We start from the raw sequence: 27,899 nt of genomic DNA on the forward strand, positions 1-27,899 counted from the left end.
GGGAGTTTTTCAAGCAGTCCATCCAGTTGCCTCACTGGGACACTGGGACACTGTTTCATCCAGCGTGACATTTTCTAATCCAAATCATGTTTTATGCATGCCCTCTGATGGTACAAGAACTGTGCATGTGTATTTGCATTCATCGGCGTGCACGTGTCCGGGTGGGATTCATCCACTTGCTGATTCTTTAGCAAAGTTTATGTTCGTTGTGATGACAGATGCTAAGATAACAAAGGAAGAGGTATCTTAAAAAAACATAATTGAATGTTTGGCTTGTGCTTATTTTCATGCCGTATGTGTTCATTATAATTGTTTATCTTTTTTAGGCTTAAGGCCAAACACTGAAACACACACAGGCTCTGTCTCGCGTTCTGGAAGATTTATAGCCATGCTTAAAATTACATCGATTTTACGATTTATTTAAAAAAAAACAAAACCCTCACAGCCTTCATGGACCGACTCTCAAATGTTCAAATATCTGTGGGAAGACAACTTTCACACGAGTGGGTATGGAGTATCATCCACTGATTGTAGACATAAAAGAGCTTTTTCTTCTCCTTTTGTGATAAAATCTGTTTTTTAAGGTTTTTTTTCTTCCCTAGATTGATATAGCATCTACTTCCTTTAACATTAACTGACTATGACCCAGCATTTTCAAGAAGACTGTCTCTGGCAGTTTGCATATGCTTTCAAGCAACAAAAACATGTCTAATGGTAGTCCTGTGCAGGAATTTTAATCATGCAAAAGAAAAAAATAAACAAATAAAAATGTAATGCTAATCTCAACAGGCTGGCACACTTTTCCAACTTTAACCGCATGGTTTTACAGAAAAATAATATTTAGAGTGGCCAAGTATGTGTAAGCTTCCATCACTCTTTACTTTCGGGACTTCAAGTCGACCTTATTCACAAGTTGTAGCAATATCTGGTATCTAGTGTAGCTGATTCAGTCCCCAGCTGGTTTGTGTATGCATAATTTAACGTGTTATCAAACACCACCCATCCTCTCAAATCTAGTGCAGACATGGTCTTGTAGCTTACACAAACACATTGCTGACATGATGGCTTGGCCCAGGTCCAGTCTCTGAGGTAAAGCAGCTCCTGTGAGCGATGTGACGTAATATGGATCCAATCGGTGACTCACTCCCAAGCTGAGCCTCGACTGCCTCCTTCAAAGGTCTCACCTCACTTCACAACTCAACATGTCATAACGGTCTCCTTATTCAAGAGAGAACTACAACCGTCTTCCACTTTAATTTGTAGGGCAGTGAAAGTAAAAGGTGTTTTTTCTTTTTTTTTACGTCACTAACTTTCTTCGTTTTCTTTTCTTTTTTGTTAAATTAATGGTGCATTCAGGAAATAATGGAAAACAGGCATGAACCGTTTGCTCTTGTTCTTGTTGGTATCTTGGGTATGATGTTTTTTAATTCATGAATTTAACAATAGAACTAGTAAAAACACATGCAACGTGTACATTCTATTAAAATAAGAGAGAAAAAAAACATTGCTAGCTCTAATGCATGTTGTAATAGTTAATATGAACTAAGTTGTATATGTATAACTTCATAAGTTAGAACACAGAGTAATGCTGAGCTAAATGACCTGAAATCGATATGATGAATTCAACATTTTATCTCGATTACAACTAAATAAGATATTTTTTTCCATCTAGGATTACTGACAATGTTTTTGCTGTAAAATGCTCAATATTAGAACTGTAACTAATAAAAACAGATCTTGGTGCGTAGAAAATAGGTAAAGAAAAACACACATACACATTAACAATTTGTGGTCATTTATTGAATAATGGAAGAAGAAGAAAACTGAAGAAAAATTAAAATGAAAACACATAATGTGAAATGTACATGTAAAAAAGTTCACCCTTTAGTCTTAAAAATTAGTTTTCAAAATAATGATCACGGTAAGTAATGCGCTACACAGCGAGTAAAAAATTGAAATGGCAAGATTATGTCGGTAAGAGGTTTTGTTTAATTTTCTTTCTGAATTAACCTGCCCTATCAAAGAGCAATATCAGAGCAAGGAGCCACGTTCCAGTCTGTTGAAAGCTACTATACAACTGTACAAGCTGTGTCTTCCAAAGAAGGGCACGCCACTGAATATTCATATGATAGGTGCAAAAAATCGTTCCTGTGCATCTGGTCAGTCATGCTGTCTTTTGGAAACAGTTTCTTTACTGGATGTGGTTCCTGCCAAAACTGTTTGATATGTGCATCAGCATGGTTTTGGTTGATGTATTACAGAAAAAAATATGCAGATATTCAGCACACTAACCCAGACAGGGAAAAGCATCTTATCAGCAGGCACATGTTATGTATGCAAAGCTGATCAGGTTTCTGTATGACGAAGACAGGCGACATAAGCCAGATATCCATTTTCATATCAGTGTGCCTTCAATGCTAGGTCCATTATTATAATTACTGGTGCAGCTGGGCTTCTGTTACCAACATAACATGCCTCTGGGGAAGACTGTATAACCTCTGAATTCGGGGAGAAAAAAAAATTAATTGAATTTTCTAAAAGAGATCTCATCATTTGCCGATTAAATGTTGCAATGGTTGTAAGGCCAAAGGGACAGAATTAAAGGAGGAAGGAATGAAAGAATAAAGTCTCCCACTCACTTCTATGTCTCCCATGACCAAAGCCAAACTTCAAAGTCCTCCGTTTGCTATAAATAATTTAAGAGGGTGCTGTGCTTACACCTGTTCCTCCATGGAGTGCCTGGTTCTTTATCCTATGACTTTCAGGATAACAAATGATACACAACAAAAGAAAGGTTTAACGCTAATATGAAATCTGCATATTTGTTTGTACTGACCCACCTTATTAGAGATAGATATAAATTTAATCTTTAAATTAAATATATGACAGTAAATAGGGGTAGGGAATCAGTGTCTTGGCCAGAAAAGCAGAATTTATATGATATGAAGACTTTGTACACTATCCTTAGCTAGTCAAGCCCACTCCCTGTTTCTTAAATGCTGTGTTAACTCTGAGGATTATCTGTTACTCCAAGAAAGCCTGCAGAAGGAATCTGACTTTCCTGATTTACAGCAAAAGCTACACAATTTTCTAGCAGCTCTATAGGGATGTTTGTCTTTGCTCCAGAAAAAAACAATTACTATTTGTTTTCATGGTTTGCTGCAACTAACCGATTAGTTTATCTTGGCATTTTCCATTACATGGTAATCACAACGTTTTCCAGTCATCTTTCAAATATATCCAATACAAAATTTCTGTCAGCACTTTATTCAGAAGGAATACAGACTGTTATGATAAAAGGTAATATAAATGAATTAAATAAGGTACATTACCTAAATTATTTTTTCTGTTGGTTTTTGTATGAAATGTATTTAAAGTTGTTTTATCATGTTCTGTCTAACACGTTTGTCTGTAATTTAAAATCCCTTCTTCCTGAATGGGCTATCACTCATTTAGTTGTACTGCTGTTATGTTTTCCCTTGTGCTTCATTTGGCAGGTTAGACTCTATTTTTCATACTTATTTCTTAGCCTGCATTGAGGTAAAATGCTTGATTGCCCTTGATAGTGGATCTACAGCAGTCAACATTTGAAGTGGATCACTAACTCAGTTTTTTGTTATTCTGAACATTATCAGCTATTAATGTTGCAGCTGTACCATGTAAGTTTGTTTCCAATCAGACCTGAACGTGACCTTTAAGAGAATAAACTTCATGTTCTAAATTTTGGAAACTTTCAAAATGCCTTCACCATTACATCTGACTGTTTATGTGTGTGTGCACACACTGGGATGTGGCTACTAAAATATTTTGCTGCCTGTTGGAGGTCCTGCAGTCAGAAGTAGACAGCGTGCATTCATCTGTACCTATCATAGATGCATGTTCAGAAGTGCTGCAGGTGATTCCCATATCACCATGTATAGATCACCCATGAATGACTCATTGTAAACCCGAGTCATCACAAGGAAGCCGCTTGGTTTAATTGCCTATAGATGGACTCCTGAATAACCCTGAGAACACAGTGAGTGATGTGTGTTTGTGTGGTGACAGTGAAGGACGGCAGAAGGAGGGCGGAAGCAGATGTGTGAGAGAGGTTTAGAGCTGTGGCACTATCACAGGGTGGCTTTGTCTGGCCGTAGAGTGTGTTGAATTAAAGGCTTTTAGCACTAGTAGGCACACTGATATGCTAATGCTTCTTCTAAGAGAATAAATAAATTATGGCTCAGAAAACACATCTGACTCCCTGCTTGGCATGCTTCGCGCAGCATGAATAGTGTGCAAGAAAGATGCAGTGTGCAGACAGAAAGGGTGTGTTTGTGTGAGTGAAGGGTAGCACTAGAATGAGTGGGTGGCACTGTACCGAAATAGCACTAAAGGAGCGTCAAAGTGGCTAGGCAGAGGACATTCTCTACACCTTTTCTCTATTTTTTTTGCTCAAGATCCTGCTGTCGCTGCGGCAGGTGATGCTGCACGAGAGATAACGGAAGACAGATTGGGCAAAGTGGCAGAGGGTGAGATTTGGATGGAGAAGGAGGAAGGGGAGGGGGGATTTAAAGGGAAAGAAACGGAGGGAGATTTAGACAGAGGCTACAGAGTTAGCGTGAGGGAAGAGAGCCAGGGTAAAGAAGGAGCAGAGGCGGTGGATGAGAGAAGAGAAGAGGAGAGGCATTGACTCAAAGCATACACATGGAAGAGAAGAAAACGACTATTTCATGTGCTCCCTGTGCAAGAGTGAATAGTGTGGCTGTCTGACTGGATTGTTAGTCATCTGCTGCTCCATAGTTAGAGGACATACAAAGAGACACCGGCAGCCTGGGAATACAGGATTGCATGAAGAAGATGAACAGGCGCTGTGGGTTCTGTGGCTGTGATTGCCGTCCTCAGACCCCGTAGCCACTTGTGCTGGTGCTGTCGCAGGCCGTTAGCCTCGCAGTAAGGCAGCAGCTGATACATAATGAGCTCCAAACACTCCTCCGACTGGATCCCCTACAGGTACTGTACCATATTCCAGGGAACACGAGGAAGAACACAGCATTCGTCTTTGGAGACAGTTTGCATGTATCTATATCTATCTGAGCATGTGTTCAGTTGTGTGAGTGTCTGACAGGCGATCGGACTGACAAGGTGATTATTAAAGTCATTAAATAAATCAAACTATCTAGTGTTAAAAATATAATGTTTTTCAAGCAATGTTTAGCTGAAAAAGTGCTGCTCATATGCATTCATGGTTTAGGTTATCGTAAATATGACATTAATTCCTGGATTTTAGATACATTTAATATAATCTTTCCTTGTACATTTTTTTAATTGGTGTTAAATTGTCTTATTGGATTGGTATAGTTTCATTGGGATGTCATAGATTCAATGCTTCACATGTATAACTGCATGCATGTGTGCCACAGTGAGAGTTGCTGGACCATACTGATGAAACAGTCCTGCCACTTGTAGCCGATGAAAAGAAATATTTTTGGAAATAACAATTGAATAAAATGGAGCATGAATGAGCTTACAGACTCTCGTTGTGAAACTATCTGCTATAATCATTTCGAGCGCAGTACCAATGCTGCTGGCTCTCTCCTCTGATTGAATACCCATCACCATGGTTTCCCCTGCTTCCTTTGATGTGATTGGCTCATGGTTGCTATAAGATACGGTGGCAATCTACAAATTTCAGAATGAGACTTGCATTACGACAAAATCATCTGTGTGGTATTTAATTTAATTCAAGAAGCATTAAGACAACTGTCTTTAGGTAGTGCCTATGAAATAACACTCTGAACAAAAATTGTGTATTTATTTGGTAATCCAGTAATTTGACCTGATTACCAAAGAGATTTGGTAAAAGCTGAGAATGAATGCTGGAATACAAAAATGATGTGAACACTAAAGTAGCAGTTACAGGGCAGAGAGAGTTATGGTTTTGTTAATGAGCTTTTTTTCTTTTTAATCACATGAAGCAGCCATTAAAAATGCATGAGTTTCTGTGCCGAGTTTCAGGAAATAGTTACTCTCTGTTGCTCTGCCATTGCATGAAGATTTACAGTGCACGCGGTCATAGGAATCAGTGAATAAGAAGAGCACATCTCACAACCATGCACATCAGCAAAGAAACAAGCTTTGATGCACACTTATTCTCCTGTGGTGAGGCAATTTTCTAGTTTTGCATCCCAGCAGTGGAGGGCTGGATCTTTTGTATTATCTTTTTTGTCTCTGACAGAATAACTCAAGGAGGAGAGATGCCATGGTTAGTTCTTGACAACAGAGGTGCTGGAATTGTTTTGTTGTCAAGAATGTATCTCACCGCTGTTTTGTTTTTATAAGATTCAGATATTTTAACCTAGGGTTGGTAAGTAAAAGAAAATTTGTTAGGTTTGTCATTAAGTGTAAATTTTTACATCCAAGGTCAATTTGCATCAGACTGTGGCGTGCAAATGAATCCCACTTTTGTATCAACCAATGACACCTGTCAATAGTTGTTTTAATTTAAACGTCAAAGTAATTTAAGTGTTTATAAATCAATCTCTTTTTAAATTTTTGTTTAACAAATATTAAGAGTAATACAGATGGTTTCTACGCTGATTCCACAAAATTAATCCTTGTAATTTCACGAATACACTTACAGGCAAATCAAAATTTGCAACCAAGCACTGTTAAAATTTCCAAGTTTCCAACAATGTGGGATTGCAGCACAGCATGTCCAAAAGTTCTGTAAATGTTGCAGACTTGAAGCTTTTTCACTGTGTTTCTTATAGTTTCCCACACAGCTTTCGTTTTTGAGGTTTGTCAGTAAATCAATTTCTAAGTGTTTCACGAGGTCACTTTACTAATCAATTCCATTTTACTTTGGCTCAAATGAATAGCCTCCTTTAAGGGATCATAAAGCTACCTGTAAACCTATCATTGTCACGCAGGGCAAGAGTGGCAAGAGCCTCTCCACACGATACGGAGCTGTCTGACATGTGCTAGTGTAGGTCTGTCTGTGCGATTATCTTCCAACCTAATGCCTATTCACAGATTTGATCCCACTGATTGCAGACATGGAATGCTCTGTTTGTCTGCATGTGTCACAGAAAGTGAGTGGGAAATACATTTTTATTGCTCTGTGCTCCTGATGTGTCACCCTTTGCTAAAGAAAAAAATGAAACAAACAAATACACCCTGGACTGTTTATCTCATAGCCACACAGAGACGAACAGGTCAAACAACACTCACACTCAATGTCTTTTAACTGTGGGAAGAAGCCAGAGCAGCTGGGGAAAACCCAAAACCCAACCCTGGCAGCTACCACAGAGAAAGGCCTTGGCTCAGATTCAAACTGGGAACCTTATAGCTGTGAGGCGATTCAAATGAAAAACAACATGAATCTTTTATCATCTGACAGTAAAATGGTAGAAGCTGGGAAATATGGACATAGGAGAGCGTGGGCAGGCTGTGTAGCTGTCAGGAGTATCCAGCATATTTCTTCTTCTGGTGGGGATGTATGACATTGGACGTGAAGGTTTTTAGAAAATTATTATTGATAATGAATAACAATGTTTATTAAATCTGGATAAGACCAAGAGTTACAGTAAAATGTTATCTAGTCTGATGATGAGTCATACAATTCTTATTTAGCATTTTATGAATTTACGTTCAACATGTATATAGCAGCAAAAACACTGGTGATGTCATGACCCAAAACATCAACAGTTAAAATGTTATGAAACAAACAAAAAAACAAACAAAAAAACAAACAAAAAAACTACGTCTGGCAAACATTGCGTGTCCATCCTTACTCGGCCCACTTGTTTGAGTGAAGAGCGGCCTGCCCATCAAGCTGTGAGGGAGCCAGGTCTCTGCAGGGACACAGCCTTTGATTTCCCTTTACTGCATGTTTTCAGCACATGAACAAACATTTCTGCATGTCACATCAATTGTTCCTTGTCAGGTATATATATATATATATATATATATATATATATATATATATATATATATATATAATGCACATATAACAATTGATGAAAAAAGGTACGTGTTCTAAATACACATCAGAAGCTGTACTGATTCAGCTTATTTCCCTCCAATACTGATTCCCATACCTGGGGCTTGGGTATCGGCCCATATGGAGTACTGATCCAATACCGCTTTTAGTTTTTTTCTTTTATTTTCATCATGAGAAATTAAACATTTAGTTTTTTTGTTTATCTATTTGAAAGGGACGTGCACATCATAAAGTATGCCAGAATTAGCTGAGAAGTCTTGTTTTCATCTGCATTTGATCGAACATTAAAAAAACTATATCTATTAGACAGAAAAAACAACAGGAATTAAATTTAAAGTGCAGCCACAAATATGTGTAAGGTAAAAAGGTATTTATATTTTGACAGTTGAACAAATTGAGGCTCCAAATCTCTGTCTTTGAGCTGATTGGCTACACTCCTTATAGCTAATATCAAATGTTAACTAGGACAGTAAATTCTTCAATCTTTGCTCTGGCTTTGTAGCTTTTCTTTGGGGAATTTCTGAAAAATAAACTCTGCTCCCTCTTTCCTTTTGATCAGATAAACTTGTGCTTCATCATGTGATGTCTCCTTGAATGTTTAATACGGTTGCCCGTTTTATTTCGAGCTATTTATGTGCCACCCCTAAAAAAAACGCTGCCTTGCATAGTAAGAATGTCACAGTTTTTCTGGTGGTAATTACCAGACTAAAATAATAAAGCTATAATAATAATTGCCAACATAATTAATAGATAACTAGCTCCATCCCAAAACTCGCCTGGTGACAACACAAGAATTTGCATGAAATATTTGGATATTGTTTTAGAAAAAAATGACATGGTGTCAGATGGTGCACATATGTAAATACTGATACAGATACCCTTATTTTCAGCAGTATTGGTGAGTGTTTCCTATACTGGTGTCAGTATCAGAACAACTCCACTGCTCATAATCTGTATTATCAAATGCAAAACAAAGCTTTTTTTTTCCTTTTGTATAATTCATGGTGATCATACGTCATCATACGTCAGGAGACACCTCTGCCTCGCTGTCTTTCATCCTCGATCTTACTGCGGCTCATCTGTATAAATCTCTCTAAATAGAAGCCATAGAGGTCTCTGAGATGATCAGCCTCAAGTGCTCAAGGGACAATGGGTGAGTTACTCACCAATAATTAAAAGCTCTAAAGACAAGGGTAGATATGGGAAACAAACACTTGAAATGAATAAATATCTTTATCTATCTGGTGGTTCTATTCACTCTCGGTAAACGTTATTTTTGTAAACTTTAGTCATGCACCATGGAGGTCAGAAGAAAGATCTTTGAGCCTTTGATTCCCCACAGAAACTGGGACGAGCGAGGTCCTGCATTTTAGTGTTTCTGATTTAAAGTCTGCTTAGTGTCCATCAGAAAGAAAGCTTGTTTTACAAAAACAACGATACAGGAAAAGGCCAGACAGGAATTAAATGCCGTTCCTGGCTGGGGGAGGGAGGGTTAACAATGTTACTGAGAAAAAAGACTGGCATCTGTCAAATTCTAACTTTGTTTGTGAAACACATGCTGTCACAAATACATTCATAAGTGGATTAGTTGTCATTGTGCTGTGCTTGATGTCTGCTTGTTTACCCATTCTGGGTTTGACTTAATCCTCCATGTTCAAGTAACAGTAACAGATAGTCAAACTCTCAGGCCAGTACAGCATATGTACTGTATATAGAAAGTTAATTTAAATCTAAAGCTGCTTAATCAGGAACAACTAAAATAGACGAATAAAAAATGTGGTCTCCTCATGTTTAGCCCGGACTGTGAGGTGGACTTGAAAATGATAAATAGTGGAATTTACACAGAAACTCTTTTGTACAATACATTTTCTGTGGAATGCACAGAATATTTGTTTTAGACTTTCCCTCTTGTTGTTGTTCATGTGTGCATTTTGGGGGATTCTGTGCTGGAGATGTGCTTTTGGAGGTCGTTATGCAACATGGCCGTCTGGTGGATTGCACCGTCACCTCACAGCATGAAGCTTCCTGATCAAATCTCAGCTGTGGAGTTTGCATGTTCTCCCATGTCTGTATAGGTTTTCTATGAGTCCTCTGACCTCCTCTGCACCGAAAGTGTGCATGTTGGATTGATTGGTGATTGTTAATTTACCACAGGAACCTTTATTAGAATGGATGATTGTTTATCTTATTTGTCTTTGTGTGGCTTTCTGATGGATTGGTGACTTCCGTACCCTGCCTCTTATTAGATGAAAGCTGGCATACGCTCCTGCATATAGATGGAAAAGCTTAGTCTATTAATTTATGGCCATGTTTGTATTTATGGTGTAGAGAGAAGCAGAGCCTAGCTTTCTGAAGTCTCTCTGAAATATAGACATGCAGTTCTCCAGCACTGCCTGTACTCTGCTACTCATTGTATTATATCTGGGTATTCCAGCAAATCCTACTTTGCTCAGGTCAGCACTAGCATTCCTGCAGTTGTTTTCAGGACAGCATAACGTGAAAATTGTTGTACAGACTAAGATTAGAAGTGTCTCCAATCTGTAGGTATGGAGCTAATCTATATTTTACTTTTAACTTCACATTTTATTTGCAATGTATCATCAAATATGCTGCATAGAGAAAAAAATGTCAGTAAATAAATTCAGAGCAGCATCAGACACACCAACATGAAACACCAACAAAATAACCTCGGCAAGGAATCTAATACTGATAGAATGACGTGTGAGTAAGATTTAGTTTGTATTGATACAGTGGCCAGCAGTTTTCTGTCGTCTAATGCAGTTCAGCCAGAGTGCTTAATAAAAGTGGCACTGCTTTTACTGATGCTTCAGGAAGGCAACAGGGCGAATTGGAGGGAGCTCGCTGTGCATATGGACGGTAGAAAGATGCAGCATTCAGGAGGGTATGAGAGGTTGGCGTTGATAACTCATCCACTATAGTAGCACTGACAATTGAAATTAAACCCTCAAATCATGCACCCATACTTCATAGATAACACTGCATAAAACCTACATAATAATAATAATAAGTTAAGCAATGCTCTATATTAGGTGTGGATTAAAACGCTGCAGCATTGTCATTTGTTTTGTTAATCTTTGGGGACGTCGGCACCTGTTCCTTTAGTCACAGTCATTCATGACGCCTAACACTTTCTTTTCACCTTAAAAATTATACTTTTGGAAGATTTTTTGGAAGGTCTCTGAAGGAGAGACTGCGCTTTCCCCCCCATTTGATAATGAGCGTATGGCTCAGAAAATCAATTTCCATCCTAAAACTGTATTTGTCTGTATTCCTATTATTGTTGTGAACTCTAGTTAACATAAGAATACACTGCTGTCAAAACGCCTTTTTATTCAGTTAACACAGCTAATTGAAAACAAACATTCACGGCCATGAAATTAGATTAGATTATTGGATTTTGAGTGTGAAGTGAGAAGCGGCAGTAATCAAACTCAAATGATAAAAACAGGTGATTAAAATGGATGAATTAAAAATGGTGCAATGTGGATGTAAAATTGAAAAACTGACTCTTTAACTAATTTAATCATTTCTAGAGCCAATGAAATTCAGACATCCATGATATAATGAAAGCAGCGACATAAATGATTCATAGGATATCTTATCTATTTCATAATTTCAGCTGTAGATTTGTGGAAAAATGTCACTATGTGAAGTGATAAATAGCAGATTTAATGTTTGTCATCTCTATTTTATTGTTATCCTTTTTTTGCTTCTACTCATGTGAAGCAATAAAAGTGAGACCTGAAAGTAAAAGTAAAATTCATTTTGGTGCACTGTTTTCAGAAAAATTAATTATCATTTCTTTTTTTTGGTATGATGATGAATAAGATAAAAACAGGCTGCTGATTTAGGTTTTTGTTCTAATCGAGCAAAACGATGCACAAGATTCAAGGTTTAAGACTTTTTCCTATGTGGACTTTGTGTGTCCTCCATGTACCTGCATGGGCTTTTCCAAGTGCTCTGCTTTTCTACCGCAGTTTAACTTGATCAGATGTGACAAGCCTTGTTGCCTTCCCAGCTGCAAGCTCTGTGATGGATAACAGTTTGCTTCTACAACCAGAAAGATGTTAAAGGATGAAACGACATCAAAGGGTAAAAAGTTAAAGTGGGGGTCATCTCCATATGTTGCCACTTCAGAGCAACAATTTAGTTCAAATTATTTTTAAGAGCCCTAATTGCATTCCTAAATATAATCTTTGTACATTATATTATATTTCCTTAAAAATAATCCTCTATGCCTTAAAAATATATGAGGGGAACGTTTAGCACATAATCCTCAATCCTCATGAAGGTGGTCCTATATATCCAAGTGTTATATAGGTTAGCGTGTAAAATTTTGATTAAAAACGGAATATAATGGTTTGTAAATTTCATAAACCTAGATTATATTCATAGTAGACCATAGAAAACATCCAACATATTTCAAATTAGGAAATATTTGAACTTTTAACTTGCAGCAACACCTCTCAAAAACCCCGAAATATCTCTAGGGTGAGCTTTACTACTGTGAGTCATCCCTTCATCACAACAAATACTAAACCAGTAGCAGGAGTTTTGGGAGAGTGATTTGTTCAAGTTTTGTCTGGAACAGGATTCAAGCTGCTCAGCAGTCTTGAGTCTTTTTGACTTCTTAGTGGAGAAAAAAAAGTTTTTGGTTGGTGAAAGGTCTGGACAGGTAGGCCAGTCCAACAGTCCCTTGGTTAAAGATGGATGGGCACTTCATAAAGATGTTCAGTGGTACTAAATATATGCTGCCCTAAAACCTATGTATACCCTTCAGCATTAATATTTCCTTCTTTCTTCAGATGTGCAAGCTCCCTATTCCACAGACATTAATCCACTTGTGTACTATCAGAGATGCAGGCTTTTGAACTGAGCACTAATGACAACTCCAGTAGACTTAAGTTTTAACTCCACGATAAAAAACAATAAATAAAGAATTTAATTTTGATGTCTGACCAGGGGGCAGTTTTGCACCTTACATTAGTCTTTTTTTAATGAGCTTTGGCCAAGAGAGGACAGCAGTGCTCCAAGTTCATGTTCACATAAATTTCACATTAATTTTTTGCATGATGAAGCTTTAATCTGCTTTTCCGGATGGCATGAAACAAATATGCCCTCAGACAGTTTGATCTCTGAAAGTTTTCCTTAGCAGGTTTTTTCTTCTGAGAATCAAACCTGTTTTTAATGCAACGCAGACTGAGGGCCTGAAGATCGCTGTATTCACCATCTAATATTGATTTTCATCATTGTGTTGAATGCGTTCTCCAGGTTCTTTCAGTCTTTTGATGTTATTTTGTACTGCTGAGGAAAGATCCAGTCTTCACAATGTTGCTTTGAGAAACATTATTCTGAACTTGTTTCACCAATCTGAAGATGCAGAATTAGCAAATAGTTTTCATGTAATGGTGCAGTACCTTACTTTCAAAATTTGGTATTTTATGTTATATTGTGAATAAAATACATGCAAATGATTGCATTATTTACATACTTACCTTTTACACAGTCCCCCAAATTTTTTGGAACTGGGGTTGTAATTAGCTGTGGCTCCCTCTGTTATTACCTTTTCTCATGCCGATGTGAAGAAGCTATTACACTCTTCTAATAAAGGAGGTTTTTCTTTTATCAGTGCTGCTGAAGTGTTTTTATTTATTTTATTTTGGGCAGGAAAAGAAAAAAACAGTACCTTTTTTATCAAAGGTCACAGAAAACGATCAGACTGAAGTGTGTTAAAAATCGTTGGGAAGCTTTTATGTTATCAGGCTGAACATAAAAGTTGGGTATCTTGTTGCTTGTTCCTCCTCTACTGTGCTGCGTGCTGTTGGCGAATAAGGGCAGACGACACACAGTGGAGCCATGCAGAGCAGATGAAACACAAAAACATGGAGAAAAGATCAGCTGTAGAGTCTTGTCTTAAATTGTCCTCTAAAGATTGCACGCAGCCTATAATGTGGTGATACATTTTAATGTTAGATAAATCTATTTGATCTATTTTGATATAAAAAAATAAACACATTTACATGTTAACATGATTACAAACATATTTACCCCTTGAACCATGTTTAATATTCCAGAAACATTGCAAACAACCCTGGAGGTTATCAATATTTTTAATTCCCATCCTATTATTTATATAATTTTTCTTTAAGCTTGTGGTTGAGAGAGGAGTTTTATTTGCTGTCATTCTTTGAAGCAGAAACATCAGAGCCAGTGATTCAAAGATAATTGAGCAATAAAGAAATCTAGGGCTATGCTGGAGCGGTTCGCAACTTGTGAGCAGTTTGTGAGTCGACTGGGATGAGAATCAGCACCTCCAAATCCGAGGCCATGGTCCTCAGTCGGACAAAGGTGGAGTGCCCTCTCCAGGTCGGAAATCAGATACTGCCCCATGTGGAGGAGTTCAAGTATCTTGAGGTCTTGTTCACGAGTGAGGGAGGAATTGAGTGGGAGGTCGATGGAATTAGGGTGGCATCCGCAGGGATGAGGCTCTGCAACAATCTGTCGTAGTGAGGAAGAAGCTGAGCCGAAAGGCAAAGCTCTCAATTTACCAGTCGGTCTACGTTCCTACCCTCACCTGTGGTCACGAGCTGTGGGTAGTGACTGAAAGAACGAAATCACTGATACAAGCGGTGGAAATGAGTTTCCTCTGCAGGGTGTCCGGGTTCTCCCTCAGAGATAGGGTGAGAAGCTCAGTCTTCCAGGATGGGGTCAGAGTAGAGCAGCTGCTCCTCTGCATTGAGAGGAGCTAGATGAGGTGGGTCTGGCATCTGCTGAGGACCCCTCCTGGATGCCTCCCTGGTGAGGTCTTCCGGGCATGTCCCACAGGTAGGAGACCCAGGACACGCTGGAGGGACTGTATCTCTTGGCTGGCCTGGGAATACCTTGGGATCCCCCCTGATGGACAAAGTGGCTGCAGAAAGGGAAGCCTGGGTCTCCGATGCTTCGGCTACTGCCCCCGCGACCCTACCTTGGCTAACCGGAGGGAAATGGAAGGATGGATGGGTGCTATGCTGAAGACTGTTCCGGGGTTGATTTTGCAATGAGGAATAATGCTTAACATCAAAAACATAACTTACAACAATGCATCTTTCTCATAACAAAGAAAGTGAACACCAGGGTCTGGTGTCAGGGACTTCCTCAGATTTGCTGCAGAACAGACCACAACAAAGGAGGCTTTATAATACAAACTGTGTAACTTTTTACAACTTAATTATATGATTGAACAATATAATTTTCCTTTGTATTGACCTGAACTGAATTTAAATTTAACCTCATTATTGTGTGTGTTTTTCTTTGCAGCACTTTAGATGATGAAGGCACCAACCTCCGGCAGCAGAAGCTGGACAGACAGGTGAGTCTTGTCTTCCTCCAACCATCCATTTTCTGCCGCTTATCCGTTACCGGGTCGCAGGGGCAGTAGTCTTAACAGAGACACCCAGACTTCCCTCACCCCAGACACTTCCTCCAGCTTTTCCGAGGGGGAGTCTGAGATGTTCCCAGGCCAGCTGAGATACATAGTCTCTCCAGCGTGTCCTGTGGCCTGGAACACCTCTCTAGGGAGGCGTCCAGGAGCCATACGATACTGATGCCCAAGCCACCTCAGCTGACTCCTGTCAATGTGAAGGAGCAGCTGCTCGTCTCCGAGCTCCTCCCGAGTGACTGAGCTTCTCACCCTATCTCTAAGGGGAGCGTCCAGCCACCCTGCGGAGGAAACTCATCTCGGCCGCTTGTATCCGCGATCTTGTCCTTTCGGTCACTACCCAAAGTTCATGACCATAGGTGAGGGTGGGAGCGTAGATTGACCAGTAAATCGAGAGCTTCGCCTTTTGACTCAGCTCTTTCTTCACCCCGACGGTCCGGTACACCGGCCGCATAACTGTGGACGCTGCACCAATCCGTCTGTCAATCTCACGCTCCATCTTTCCCTCGCTCGTGAACAAGACCGCAAGATACTTGAACTCCTCCACCTGAGGCAGGACTTCTCCACCCACCTGGAGAAGGCATGCCACACTTTCCCGGTGGACAACCATGGCCTCAGTCTTGGAGGTGCTGATTCTCATCCCTGCCGCGTCGCACCCGGCTTCGAACCGCCCAGCATACGCTGAAGGTCCCGGTCCGATGAAGCCAACAGGACAACATCATCTGCAAAAAGCAGAGATGAAATCCTGTGGTTCCCAAACTGGATCCCCTCCGGCCCCTGGCTACGCCTAGAAATCCAGTCCATAAAAATTATGAACAGAACCAGTGACAAAGGGCAGCCCTGCCGAAGTCCAACAAGCACTGGGAACAAGTCTAACTTACTGCCGGCAATGCGAACCAAATTCCTGCTCTGATCATACAGAGACCGAGCAGCCCTTAACAGAGGGCCCCGGACCCCATACTCACTGAGCGTCCCCCACAGAATGGCATGAGGGACACGGTCAAATGCCTTCTCCAGATCCAAGAGGGCACATGTGGACTGGTTGGGCAAATTCCCAAGCACCCTGCGGAGGGTATACAGCTGGTCCAGTGTTCCACCACAGGGACGAAAACCGCATTGTTCCTCTTGACTCCGAGGTTTGACCATAAGCCGTATTTTCCTCTCCAGTACCCTGGCGTAGACTTTCCCAGGGAGGTTGGAACACATTCTCATTCTGTTGCCACTCCAGCGTCACTGTCCCTTTCTTCCATGCAATGTTGCAGAGGCGTGTCAACCAACACAGCCCCGGAACATCCAGAGACTTGAGGTGCTCAGAGTGAATCTTATCCACCCCGCCCTGCCACTGAGGAGCTTCTGAACTGCCTCAGTGACCTTGGCTTGGATGATGGACGAGTACATCCCTGAGTCTTCACTCTCTGCTTGCTCAATGGAAGGCGGACGGTCAGGCGGATTGTGGAAGTATTCCTTCCACCGTCCGACGATGTCCCTAGTGGAGGTCAACAGTTCCCCACCTGCACCGTAAACAGGCCAAAACAGCAGTGAGAGACCTTTTCCTGACCCGAAGGCGCAAGGAAGCAACCCTGTCATTCACTGGGGTGAACTCCTACACATTGAGCTGGGGGGCTCTAAACAAGCCCACGCCAGCTCACCCTGGGCAATACCGGAGTAGTGGAGGGTCCAGCCCCTTTGAAGGAGCAGATCCCAAGCTATGTGTGGAGGTGAGCCCGACTATCTCTAGCCGGTATCTCTCAACCTCAAGCACAAGTTCCGGCTCCTTCCCCCCCAGCGAGGTGACATCCCATGTCCCTACTGCAAGGGTTTTGGTCCAGGGATTGGGTCTTCGAGGCACCCAGCCACAACTGCTACACAGACCACATTGCACCAGCCTATCATGGTCCTTCCTGCGGGTGGTGAGCCTACATGAAGGCTGGTCCACGTCGCTGTTTCAGGCTGAGCCTGACCAGGTCCCACGAGCAAAGACCCGGCCACCAGGCGCTCGCCTTCAAGCCCCAACCCCAGGCCTGGCTCCAGGGAGGGGCCCTGGTGACGTAACGGTCCTTTTTTTTTTTTTTTTCATGATTAGGTTTTGAACCGCTATTATTGTCTGGCCCGTCACCTAGGACCTGTTTCCCATGGGAGATCCTACCAGGGGCATAATGCCAACGTAGCTCCTAGGATCATTCGGGCAACACAAACCCCTCCACCACAATATGGTGGCGATTCAAGGAGGAGGTCTTGTCTTCCTGAAATTCTGATAACAGGGTAACAAAACGCAAAATCAATTATGTCAGGATGCTCTCACATGGTATTCCTGCTCTGTCAGGAGGCCAGCAAATTGCCCGCTACTGCAGGATTTACTATCTCCAGGGCAGTATTATGTTCAAGTCTCTGCAAGAATGAAAAAAAAACAACACATATTAAAATCGAAATGTTTCAGTTGGGTTTTGAATACTATATTCACATGACGCTGATATTATAATACAGCAGATTATACTCCTGTAAAACCACAGTAGTTGAATAGTACAGGACCTCCTAATCAAACTAATGTTTGGCGGCTCAACAGTCCACGCCAACTGATGCTGCGGCTGACATTATTGTCAGCAGTACGGTAATCTGACAAAGAAAAAAAAATGCTTTCAGACAGGCATTTTCAGGTTATTTTCTAATCACACCGGCAGCAGCTATTGCTCATGCTCTGCTGTGTTTCTGCAGTCCTACATGGAAAACACTCGCACTCTGATCTGCACTCTGCACCAATGATCATGCAGTCTTTTCCTGTATAACAAAATGGAAAAGCCTTCAGGTCATTCATGTCACATTAAGGTGTACTGTTGCATGTGCGAATGACAAAAAATAACTCTATTCTGAAAATATTATCAATAATTAAATTGAGCTTTAGGCCAAATACGCACTGCATATCATTCTATTAGTGATGAAAATGTCTTTTTGAGGTTATCGTCCTCATTATCTGTAAATAACTTTTAAGTTGAAGGGAGAAATTTTTATTTGTAATTCTGTTTTTTCACACCTTTTGTTTGGTGCCTTGCCCCAAAGTCCAAGCCAATGGAACACCAACTGGAATTAGTTTCTGCAGCCTAAAATCGCCAACTAAAATTACTATAAATACCATATAGTTAATCTAGTTGAAAACTGTTGTAAACAACCTCATATAATATACTTCGAGCAGCTTATCTTTACACCATTTTCCAAGCTTAGCAGATTTGTTTAATTAACATTCTCCCCATAGAATTATGATTACTTACAGTAAAATTAAAGATACAAAGGGGCCACAACAGTACAATAACCTGCCTACTGTTGTGAGGGTCCAACATATGCCTCCAAAGCAGCTCTGATATTGACTTTTCAATATCCATGAAGATGTCCAGCAATATGAAAGAAGGCTTTCCATTAATGACGTGGTTCCTTCGTGGTACATCACATGCCACAACGGTCTGGGTCAGCACTTTTAACGTGTTGTCATTGTTCCATAAACCTTTCCTGGACCTTTTTGTGTACTCTGGCAGCCACATCAGTCTTCAGAGGCCAATGCCGTCGGGGAAAGCTGTTACCATGAAGGAGTGTGTGCCATGTCCAAATAAGGTTAAGTTGGCGTCAAATCTTAAAGTAAAAACAACACAGCTGTCCCTGCAGATCATCACATTGCTGCTGTTGCGTCTTAACAAACACATTCCTTTTAAAAAGGAAAACAATTTTATAACCTCTATTATAAAATTGTACTTTTGAAGTAGAGAGGACTAATGCTTTGAATTCATAACTATCTTATCTTATATAATCCATCAATTCAGTCATTTTGGACGATCAGATCAGTAATAATATCACAGAATTGTACAAACAACACTCACACAACACACAGTGTTATTGGACAGAAAAAGACCTTTCACAATCCTGTGATGGTTAGTCATTTTGCCTGTTTATTCTAAATGTATCGTTGGTGGCATGTTGTTTGCCACATGTCTGTCTCCGTGTGACTAGGCTAAAGCAGGTAAAGAAAAATATGAAAGCTGTTTAATTTGCTCAAACTGTGCCTCCACTGTCTGTGTTCTTGTCTCGACACGTTTCTGCACTCACAACCTCAGCGAGCACTCCTTGAGCAGAAGCAGAAGAAGAAGAGGCAAGAGCCTCTCATGGTCCAGTCCAACGTGGACGGGAGGTCCCGCACTCGTCGGACCAAACAGAGCGAGGAACAGGCTCCACTGGTGGAATCCTACCTCAGCAGTAACAGCAGCACCATCTACCATGGTAAATAAGACTCGTTCTCCTTTGAGGCCCTGACAATTCAGAGAGCTCATTGAGGTCAAAAAACTAATCGATTGAGCAAAGAGAGATGTCAGACTGCTTGCTAGATCAATCTGTTTTATTTACAGGCAGCATTTGTTATAGGGCCAAAGGGGATTAATTCTTTCACTGAGTTTGTTTATTCCCAGTTTGCCAATAAGAGATACACAAATAGCAAGATTTCCACAAAGCATAAAGCTTGACTCATATTGATGAATGTTGAATAAATGCTGCTGTGTTATTAACCCTTGAAGTTATGCACTGCATGGACCAAATGTGAGCGACCAAAATGTATGCAGTGGAGCAAGCGGTGAGGTAGAACGCAGGTTTCACGTGACGCCACTCAAGAGCTCAGATCTTGTGAATTTTGTTAGGATTAGACTTTGTCAGAGTCACTAAAAGACAAATAGCAAAAGATGCATACGTTTTTAGTCTTTTTGCATCTGGTCACAATCAGTGGCTGTGAACCTATAAGCAGCTGACTACCTCTCTGAATATTTCAACAAATGACGTCCACAAAACAGGAGAGAGCCATATGAAGAAGGTAGTGGTTTCTTAATTTCATAAAGTGATGACGAAATAGTAACTGACAGCAACACTGGGGGTCAAGTCTGTAAAGCCAAGAAATCTATGTGAGGGGACTGCTTGTGGGACGAAGAAATGTAAATCTAAACCCATGTAACATACTCTGCTATTCATTTGATGTACTTTAATTCAAATTTAACCAAGTATTTTGAATTTTAATGGAGGTGCAGTATTAACCTCTGCAGCCACGTCTGTACAAATCTTCAGGGATCTTCACAAAACATCACCAGAAGCAAACCCTCTCTTTGTCCTTGCCTCAAAAGTGAGCATCACACATGTTGACATGAACATCCAAACACCTCTAAAGCATTTTTTCAGTGAACTGATTAGACCAAAATACCAGTTTTTGGCTTTATACAGCATATCCATTTTTAAAGAAAAGGGGAGCAGAATTTCATGAAATAAACAACTCTGTAACTGAAGTACAGGGATTGATAGATCATGTCTTGGCTTGAATTGGTGACACATGAGGAAAAATGGCACTGGCAGAAGCAGGAATGCATAATTACATACCAGCAATTTCTTGAAGGAAATACAACATCTAAAAACAGCTGAAAAGAGGATGAGATCTTCAGTGGGATGAGGATTTCAACCGCAGCTTAAAGTCTTTGATGGTTAGCCTACCTAAAGAGGCACACGCTGCAGATTAAGTTATAGTCCTCAAAGTTCTCTCAGTCTAAATATGAATTAAAATAGTTTATAAGCAATAAGCTTCAGCTAGACTAAAAGTGACCCCCCCACAACAAAACAAGGGCTAAAACACTTATTACTTTTTTTATTTTGTTAATGCTTACTAGTATTTTGAAAGTACCAAAATTACAAAAACAAAAGGAAATTTTCATTGTGCATATTAAAAAAAACTGTGATCTGAAACTTTATGCTTCTTGGGAATCCAAACAAAATCTCCTGCAATCAGCAGCTCCCAAACGTATGCATGTCAATGTGGTTCTTACAGTGTTACGGGTGTTTGTGCATTCGTGCCTGCAGAAAGTGGTATTAGGAGTGCTGTCCATGTGTACACAGAGACAAGAAAAGAGCATCTAATCCCTATTTACTGAGCTTAAATTATTGAATTGTCACAGATCTTGTGAAGAGAGGAGGTGGAGGAGATATTTTGTTGACAAAACGTTCTGCAATATCTTCAGTAATCAAATTTTCTGATTTTTTTATTTTATTTTTTATTTAGAAGCCTTCAATTTTAAGATCATTAGTTTTTTTAATTTAAAATCATTGTTCCTTGTAAATTTAGATGTACTTTCTCATAATGTGATCTTTCCATCCTCCATCTGCATGTGCTGCTTGTCATGTCCATCTCTGGTTTTAGTGCAAGAAGCTGAACAGGAAGAGGCGAAAGCGATATCGGACACGCAGCTGAATCGCTCATCCAAAAAGGGCAAGGCATCTGCGAGCTCCACTCCACAGACAGGCAGTGACAAGAAGGAGAAGAGGGGGAAACACAAAGGTCAGCCTGCAGGCATTAAAACAAATGGTCCATGGAATATCTAACATACTGTACTGTAGATGACAGAGACCGGAGAAAAATTCTCATCATCATGCCGTTGCAACAGACCATCCATACCCTCTATATTAGTGGTCCCCAACCTTTTCTGTACCGCGGACTGGTTTAACTGAAAAATAGTAACTAGTTACCGTTACTAGTTACTTCATTAAAAAGTAACTCAGTTAGTAACTCAGTTACTTAGACCAAAAAGTAATGCGTTACTATGAAAAGTAACTTTTTAGTTACTTTAAATAAAAACATTATTTTAAATGCTCCCATTTAATGGCCCTCTAGCCTTCATTTCAGCAGGTACTGTATGGATTTGCATTGTGCATCGTGTTCTGCATTCTAAACAGTCTCCCCGCTTCTTCACTTCCTGTGTCAATAACGTTGGTCGCTTAGCAACAAGCTGATAACGGCCAATGAGCTTCAGCGAGCAGCTGAAGAACAGGAGCCTTTGATGAATCGTTCATTACAGTCTCAAATATAATCAATGGTGTCGGTTTATAAGAATCTTTTTGCCCAGAAGAAAAAAGAGCGACAACAACGACCCATAACTATTTTCGAAAAAACACACCTGCACCGGCTTTAGGAGAAAAAGACGCTACAGCGCGGAGTCGGGATGCAGCGTCCGTCAGAAGTGAAATAAGTGCGAGGCGGTGCTGATCTCTGCAATTTGAAGCCTTCTATAATAATTGTAAAAAGATTTTCACTTATCACAGGTTCTTTTTTGAACGTAACCCCTGCGAAAAAACCAGGGATTACTGTAATGACAATATCTCCACGTTGCGAAACTCGCCTTTTCTTGGCTCGCCATGACCGTCATGTTTTTGAATGCACACACACTACGTTTCCTCTGGTCTCTGCGTGTGGGGAAAAAAAGCTTCACTGTAGTAACGCACCGTTTGGTAACGGTAATTGCGTTAATGAATTTAAAAAGTAATGCGTTAGAGTATTAGTTACCGCAAAACTAACGGCGTTACTGTAACGCGTTACTAAATAACGCGTTAGTCCTAACACTGCAAATGACCCACGGCCCGGTACCGGGCCGCGGCCCGGTACCGGGCCGCGGCCCGAGTGTTGGAGATCACTGCTCTATATAATCCTCAGATACACACAAACTGTTTTTCAAGCTGGATCAGAGAACAAACGCGACTGTATCAGCCCGCTATTAAGATGACATTTGTCTCAGAGCTGCATTGATGTATGACATCAACTTAGAAATCATTTAATTTTTTAATTAAGACTAGGCTTAGAATAATGCATTATAGTCGATGAAAAGCATAAGATTAAATACCAACAGGAGCACAATTAACAAAGCATGACGTCAGACTATAAAAAGGCACCATTACTTATCTTTTCTCACCTACTCTGACATTAAAGTTGTTTGCCACCTGATTTATCGCAGTACAGTAGATATTCATCTTAGGGATTAATTTGTCCCAGAAGGAAAAGTTAATGGGCTTTAAGTGGGCTAGAAGATTAAGCAGGACAAACTCCCCACTGATGGAGCCCTCCAAGTCCTCTGATTAATTCACACTCCACAGACTTACTATATAATAAGCTACACAACAGATTAGAGGGTCGTCGCAATTTTTTCTTTAGTAGAGTCCTATAAATAAACTGTTTCATTTTGAAATGAAAAGTAAACACAAAATCTGAACCAAAGAAAGTCACAGAAACACTCCTGCAGGTAAATATTGTATTATGTGCTTTACTTATGTAAGAAAAGAATCAGAATGAACAGATTTCTGCATGTACCTGTTTTTCTGTGAATTCGAATGCGAGTTAATTTGAATTCGAATTCAAGTTATGGAGCACTTCGAAATGTAACATACTTTTTAAAAAGATCCTTGAGTTCCACACACTGCCTTCTGAAGGGAAGAAAATACATGAAATAAAAATATTTATTGATGACAGCATGAGAAACAACTGCATAAGACGTAAGAACGGAGAACACAGCTCTCCAAGGCAGAGATGTTCATGTCTTACTATATTTATTCAGTTTGCAGCTGTGCAAATTATATACAAACCGTTGTTACGGATTAAAAGAAGCAGCTGCCTTATTTTATTTACTTGGGATGTTGCTGGACATGTGTAATAAAGAAATACAAAGCTTCTTGCTGAATAACATTCTGACAGAGTGTTTTTTGTGGGATCGTGGCTCTGCAGCAATTGATGGCCCAGCTGCTCACCAGGACGACGGCCAGATCCAGATCCTGACTGTGGGTCACTCCGCCGCAGAGGAGGGCGAGACCGCGCCTGTCATGAGTTGCACTCAGTCGCAGAGTAAACAGGATCTGCGTGTCACCATGCTGAAAAAAGGTAGCGTCAGCCTTTGAGGGAGCTTGGGTAGCTGCATCGGCGGTAGCGCGAGTAACACCCACTGCATTCTGGTACACTGCTCTGGTGTGTTGGTGGGAGGATGAAACACTGACTCATGCTGGAACTCAAATACAAATAGACAAGCCTTTTTAACATACTGAGATCATTATTCATACTGTAAACACAGAATACAAGCGTGCTCATTCATTGTTCTTTCAGTAGTAATCCCTCAATATTTATTGTATAGGCAACAGCAATGTGTCAATATTAAAGCTTTTTTTAATCTAGTTTCAATTACATATAGATATATACAATCATGCTGGCGCAGAAGTGTTTTTATAGGGTGTTTGTGTTTTTGACAGATTGAATTTGTCTAAATATGTCTCGAACGTTAGATCGAGTCGTACAAAGTACTACAATTACAAAGCTACTGATGTTTCATTCAGCACGTATGGAAAGGTCTTTTCAAATATGAATTCAGGCATTTGAGAAAATTCTGTCAGTACAAATGGTGTTTATTTAAATGTGAATAAAAAGGTTTGACGTCTCCCTGCGAATGAGTATATTTTCATGCTAGTCCTATGACTTTTCCTCATACGGCGCTGGTAAATGATCTCCCTAGCAACGCCTATAAACAAATCCCTACAGGCAGTGAGGTCGGGACAGCTTCTGACTGCTCCGACAGCAGTCCAGCTTCGTAGGCTAAGATTCCAATCAAGATGCACACAAGCATAATTACATTTTAAAACTTTGATATCAATCAAACACTATGATAGAAAATAAGAAATCAGTGCAGGCAATGTAACATGGAACACTTTAGTTAAGGCTTCATTTCCTTACTTGCAAATACACCACTTTGTGTGCAGGTCCTTCTCACAACTAACTCTGGAGCTGGTGTTTACTCAACCTATTTCATTTTCAACCAGTTCAGTTTACAGCAAAGAATGATGAATAGAGGCAGCATTGGTAACATTTTATCATTTCAAAAAATAAAAAACTCCCTCATTGTCATTCATTCATTCTTTCCTTGTTTTATTTTCTAAAGGTATATCTAGCAGTATGAATTTTGATGAGGAAGAGGATGATGTAGATGAAATTAGTTCCAGTTCTTCACAGCTCAACAGCAACACGAGACCGGGCTCGGCTACCAGCAAGAAGTCGTGCAAGGTAAAACTCATTTCACAGCAGACACATCAATGCTCTGCATGTCCATTCCTAGAAACCGGGACCAGCGCCTTGTGCTCGGAATGACAATCAGCAAAAATGTTGAAGTGTAAATGATGTTGCTCTACTAAACTCATAGTAATGTCATGCGTGAAAGAATAGAAATAGACAATTACAGTTTACTGTAATTTAAATTAAGTGTCTTTGCCACTTCTGGACCTCTTCTTGGTGTTTGCTTGGTCCATAAATGTTAAATCTGGGTTACAATGTGGCATATGTTGAAATGTGAACAAGAACCTTTTGTGTATGTAACTTCAGGAGTTTGAAAGAAATGAACTGTGAACAGGGGCTTACACATCATCTAATAATCATTCTTTACAGCTCCATAGTAGATCTACCTGCACTTTGGCATATTTGCTGCTGCTTTAGTGCAACAGACTGCATATACATGGTTATACAGACAGCTTCTTCAAATCTGCTTTCAGATTTCAGTCAGATGCAGCAGCAATCCATAAATGTAAATGCCTACATTCACCCATCTGCTTGCTTCGCTCCATCACTCCACCTCGTTGTTCGACCTGCAGAAGGAGTTTATAAGGAGTACTTGCCTCCTAGACACGTTCAGATGTCTCACCTGCCAAGCTCGCCGTCGCTCTTAAAAGAAAAGCCCACCCCCTTCCCAACTTCCACCTGTAGGTGGGAATGTTGTGGCTACAAGGTCATGTAAGCCTAACAAATGGTACTTGAACGGAGCCGAAACTACCAAACTCATGTATGTTTCCTTATTGATAACGTTTTATTAATAAAGAGTTATTTCACTGATAGGACCTCATTTCATCAAAAATAACTCATTTTCATCAGCTGAAAATTTTTTTTTCCAATGATCTTGTAGTTAATTGAAAGTAAGAAAAAATATACCTTTAAGACTCAGTTTAGTTTTTCAATTTTTGTCTTTCACATTACTTCCCCCCTCAAGTTCCACGAATGTCTTTGTTCATTAGTGAGAAATAACAGGTGGTTTTAGTTTATAATATGAGATGTCGGGAGCTGCGTGCTGGCCTGCGGTCCCCACCCCTGGTCATCCCGTTGCTGCTTCCACCTGCCTGCTGTGCTGTTGCCGTCCCTGACCCACCAGTCTGGCCCTCGGCAGGAGGGTCCCCCCTTATGAGCCTGGTCCTGCTCAAGGTTTCTTCCCTCCTAAAGGGGAGTTTTTCCTTGCCACTGTTTGGCTTAAGGTTTTTCTCCCACTAGGGGAGTTTTTACCTGCCATTGTTTATGTAATAACTGCTCGGGGGTCATGTTCTGGGTATGGGTCCCTGGAAAGCGTCTAGAGACAACTCTGTTGTATTAGACGCTATATAAATAAAATTGAATTGAATTGAATTGAGATGAGTGATCAGAATCAGGATACTTCGATACTTCGTAACCTCACCTGTGGATCAGACATGCACAAACCACGTCAGCTCAGCCATTTTCATAAGATTTAAAGCTGTAAACAGCTCTTTTATAGTCCACTGTAGCATCTTTTTCAAGGTTTGCCTCTGCCTCCACAGCAGATTAATTTACTCAGCACTGTACAGGGTCGCGGATTTAGTTGTACATTTACTTTGGTATTATTTTTGACTGAACTGGCAAGTTTGTACACAGCTGACAGTATCTGATAAGATACCTTGATAAGCCCTGCTTCGTCTTCTCCTTTTACAAACAGCAACCATGTATTGATGCCTTTTTTTGCAGTGGTTTCTGTCATGTCATGGCATGGATGACCCTACACAGTGGTTTAAGGACCAATATAAATTTATATAGATATACATTTTATATAGATATAAATGTAAACCCCCAAAATTATTTCTAAAAGCTTACAACTGTAATTTTGGGGGTTCTTGGGGCTTTTGTTTGCCTTAATGGATGTTTTTAGTTTATAGATTATGTACATTGTGATTTTAATAACACAAACTTGTAGGAAGATCAAATATTTCCAGATAAAACACCCTCTCTGGTTTCCCCCCTCTGTGATAACTATTCTTTCTCTTTCCTGCTCTCATCTTTCCCTCTAGTCAAATCAATCTTCTTTCTTTACACCAGGTCCTTATTTTAGACACACTGTGCTAATTCACAGTCCCAGAGGACAATTTGATCTCCAGCCTCATTACTCTGCTTTACCCTGTTTTAATGAAAGCCCACCCTAAGGCATCACTTTCAAATCCAGGTCCTCACCCTGAGTGGGCTGTTCTCTCCTGCAGGAGCTGGCCTCAGCCCCCTCTCCGCCAGCCACCGAACCTGCCATTGATGTTGATGACTTGGAGGAGTTTTCTCTGCGACCTGCACCGCAGGGGGTTAGAGTTAAGTGCAGAATCACCAGGGACAAGAAGGGCATGGACAGGGGCATGTATCCAACATATTATCTTCATCTGGAGAGGGAGGATGGCAAGAAGGTGAGAGGGCTCGCCAAGGCTGTCAGATATTTCTTGGAGGATATGTATGAGTGTGTTTGGAAAAAGGAGTTTTGAAAGTGTGTATATAAGGGGTCAACCGACTCGTGGTTTAAACTGTGTGTCAATATGACTTAACTGAAATGTATTGGTTAAACTTAACTTTTATTGATT

General features: G+C 40.3%; 1 protein-coding gene across 4 annotated transcripts in view; it reads left to right on the forward strand.

Annotated features, from left to right (window-relative positions):
* Positions 1–27,899, forward strand: part of tub (TUB bipartite transcription factor) — a 51,627-nt gene that overhangs the window by 17,240 nt on the left and 6,488 nt on the right. The window contains exons 1-8 of one of the 4 annotated variants that reach the window (XM_061710389.1): positions 4,596–4,989; positions 15,302–15,353; positions 18,947–19,022; positions 19,520–19,682; positions 21,628–21,765; positions 23,977–24,129; positions 25,175–25,296; positions 27,537–27,728. In XM_061710389.1, coding sequence (XP_061566373.1) covers positions 15,310–15,353; positions 18,947–19,022; positions 19,520–19,682; positions 21,628–21,765; positions 23,977–24,129; positions 25,175–25,296; positions 27,537–27,728 — 888 coding nt within the window. In that variant the 5' untranslated portion in view covers positions 4,596–4,989; positions 15,302–15,309. Of the gene's footprint in view, positions 1–4,595; positions 4,990–15,301; positions 15,354–18,946; positions 19,023–19,519; positions 19,683–21,627; positions 21,766–23,976; positions 24,130–25,174; positions 25,297–27,536; positions 27,729–27,899 lie in introns of those variants that run through there. The other 3 variants (XM_061710397.1, XM_061710413.1, XM_061710405.1) reach the window with 3 other exon arrangements.

Source organism: Cololabis saira, chromosome 2 (assembly GCF_033807715.1).
Source record: "Cololabis saira isolate AMF1-May2022 chromosome 2, fColSai1.1, whole genome shotgun sequence".
In the NCBI taxonomy this organism is placed as follows: domain Eukaryota; kingdom Metazoa; phylum Chordata; class Actinopteri; order Beloniformes; family Belonidae; genus Cololabis; species Cololabis saira.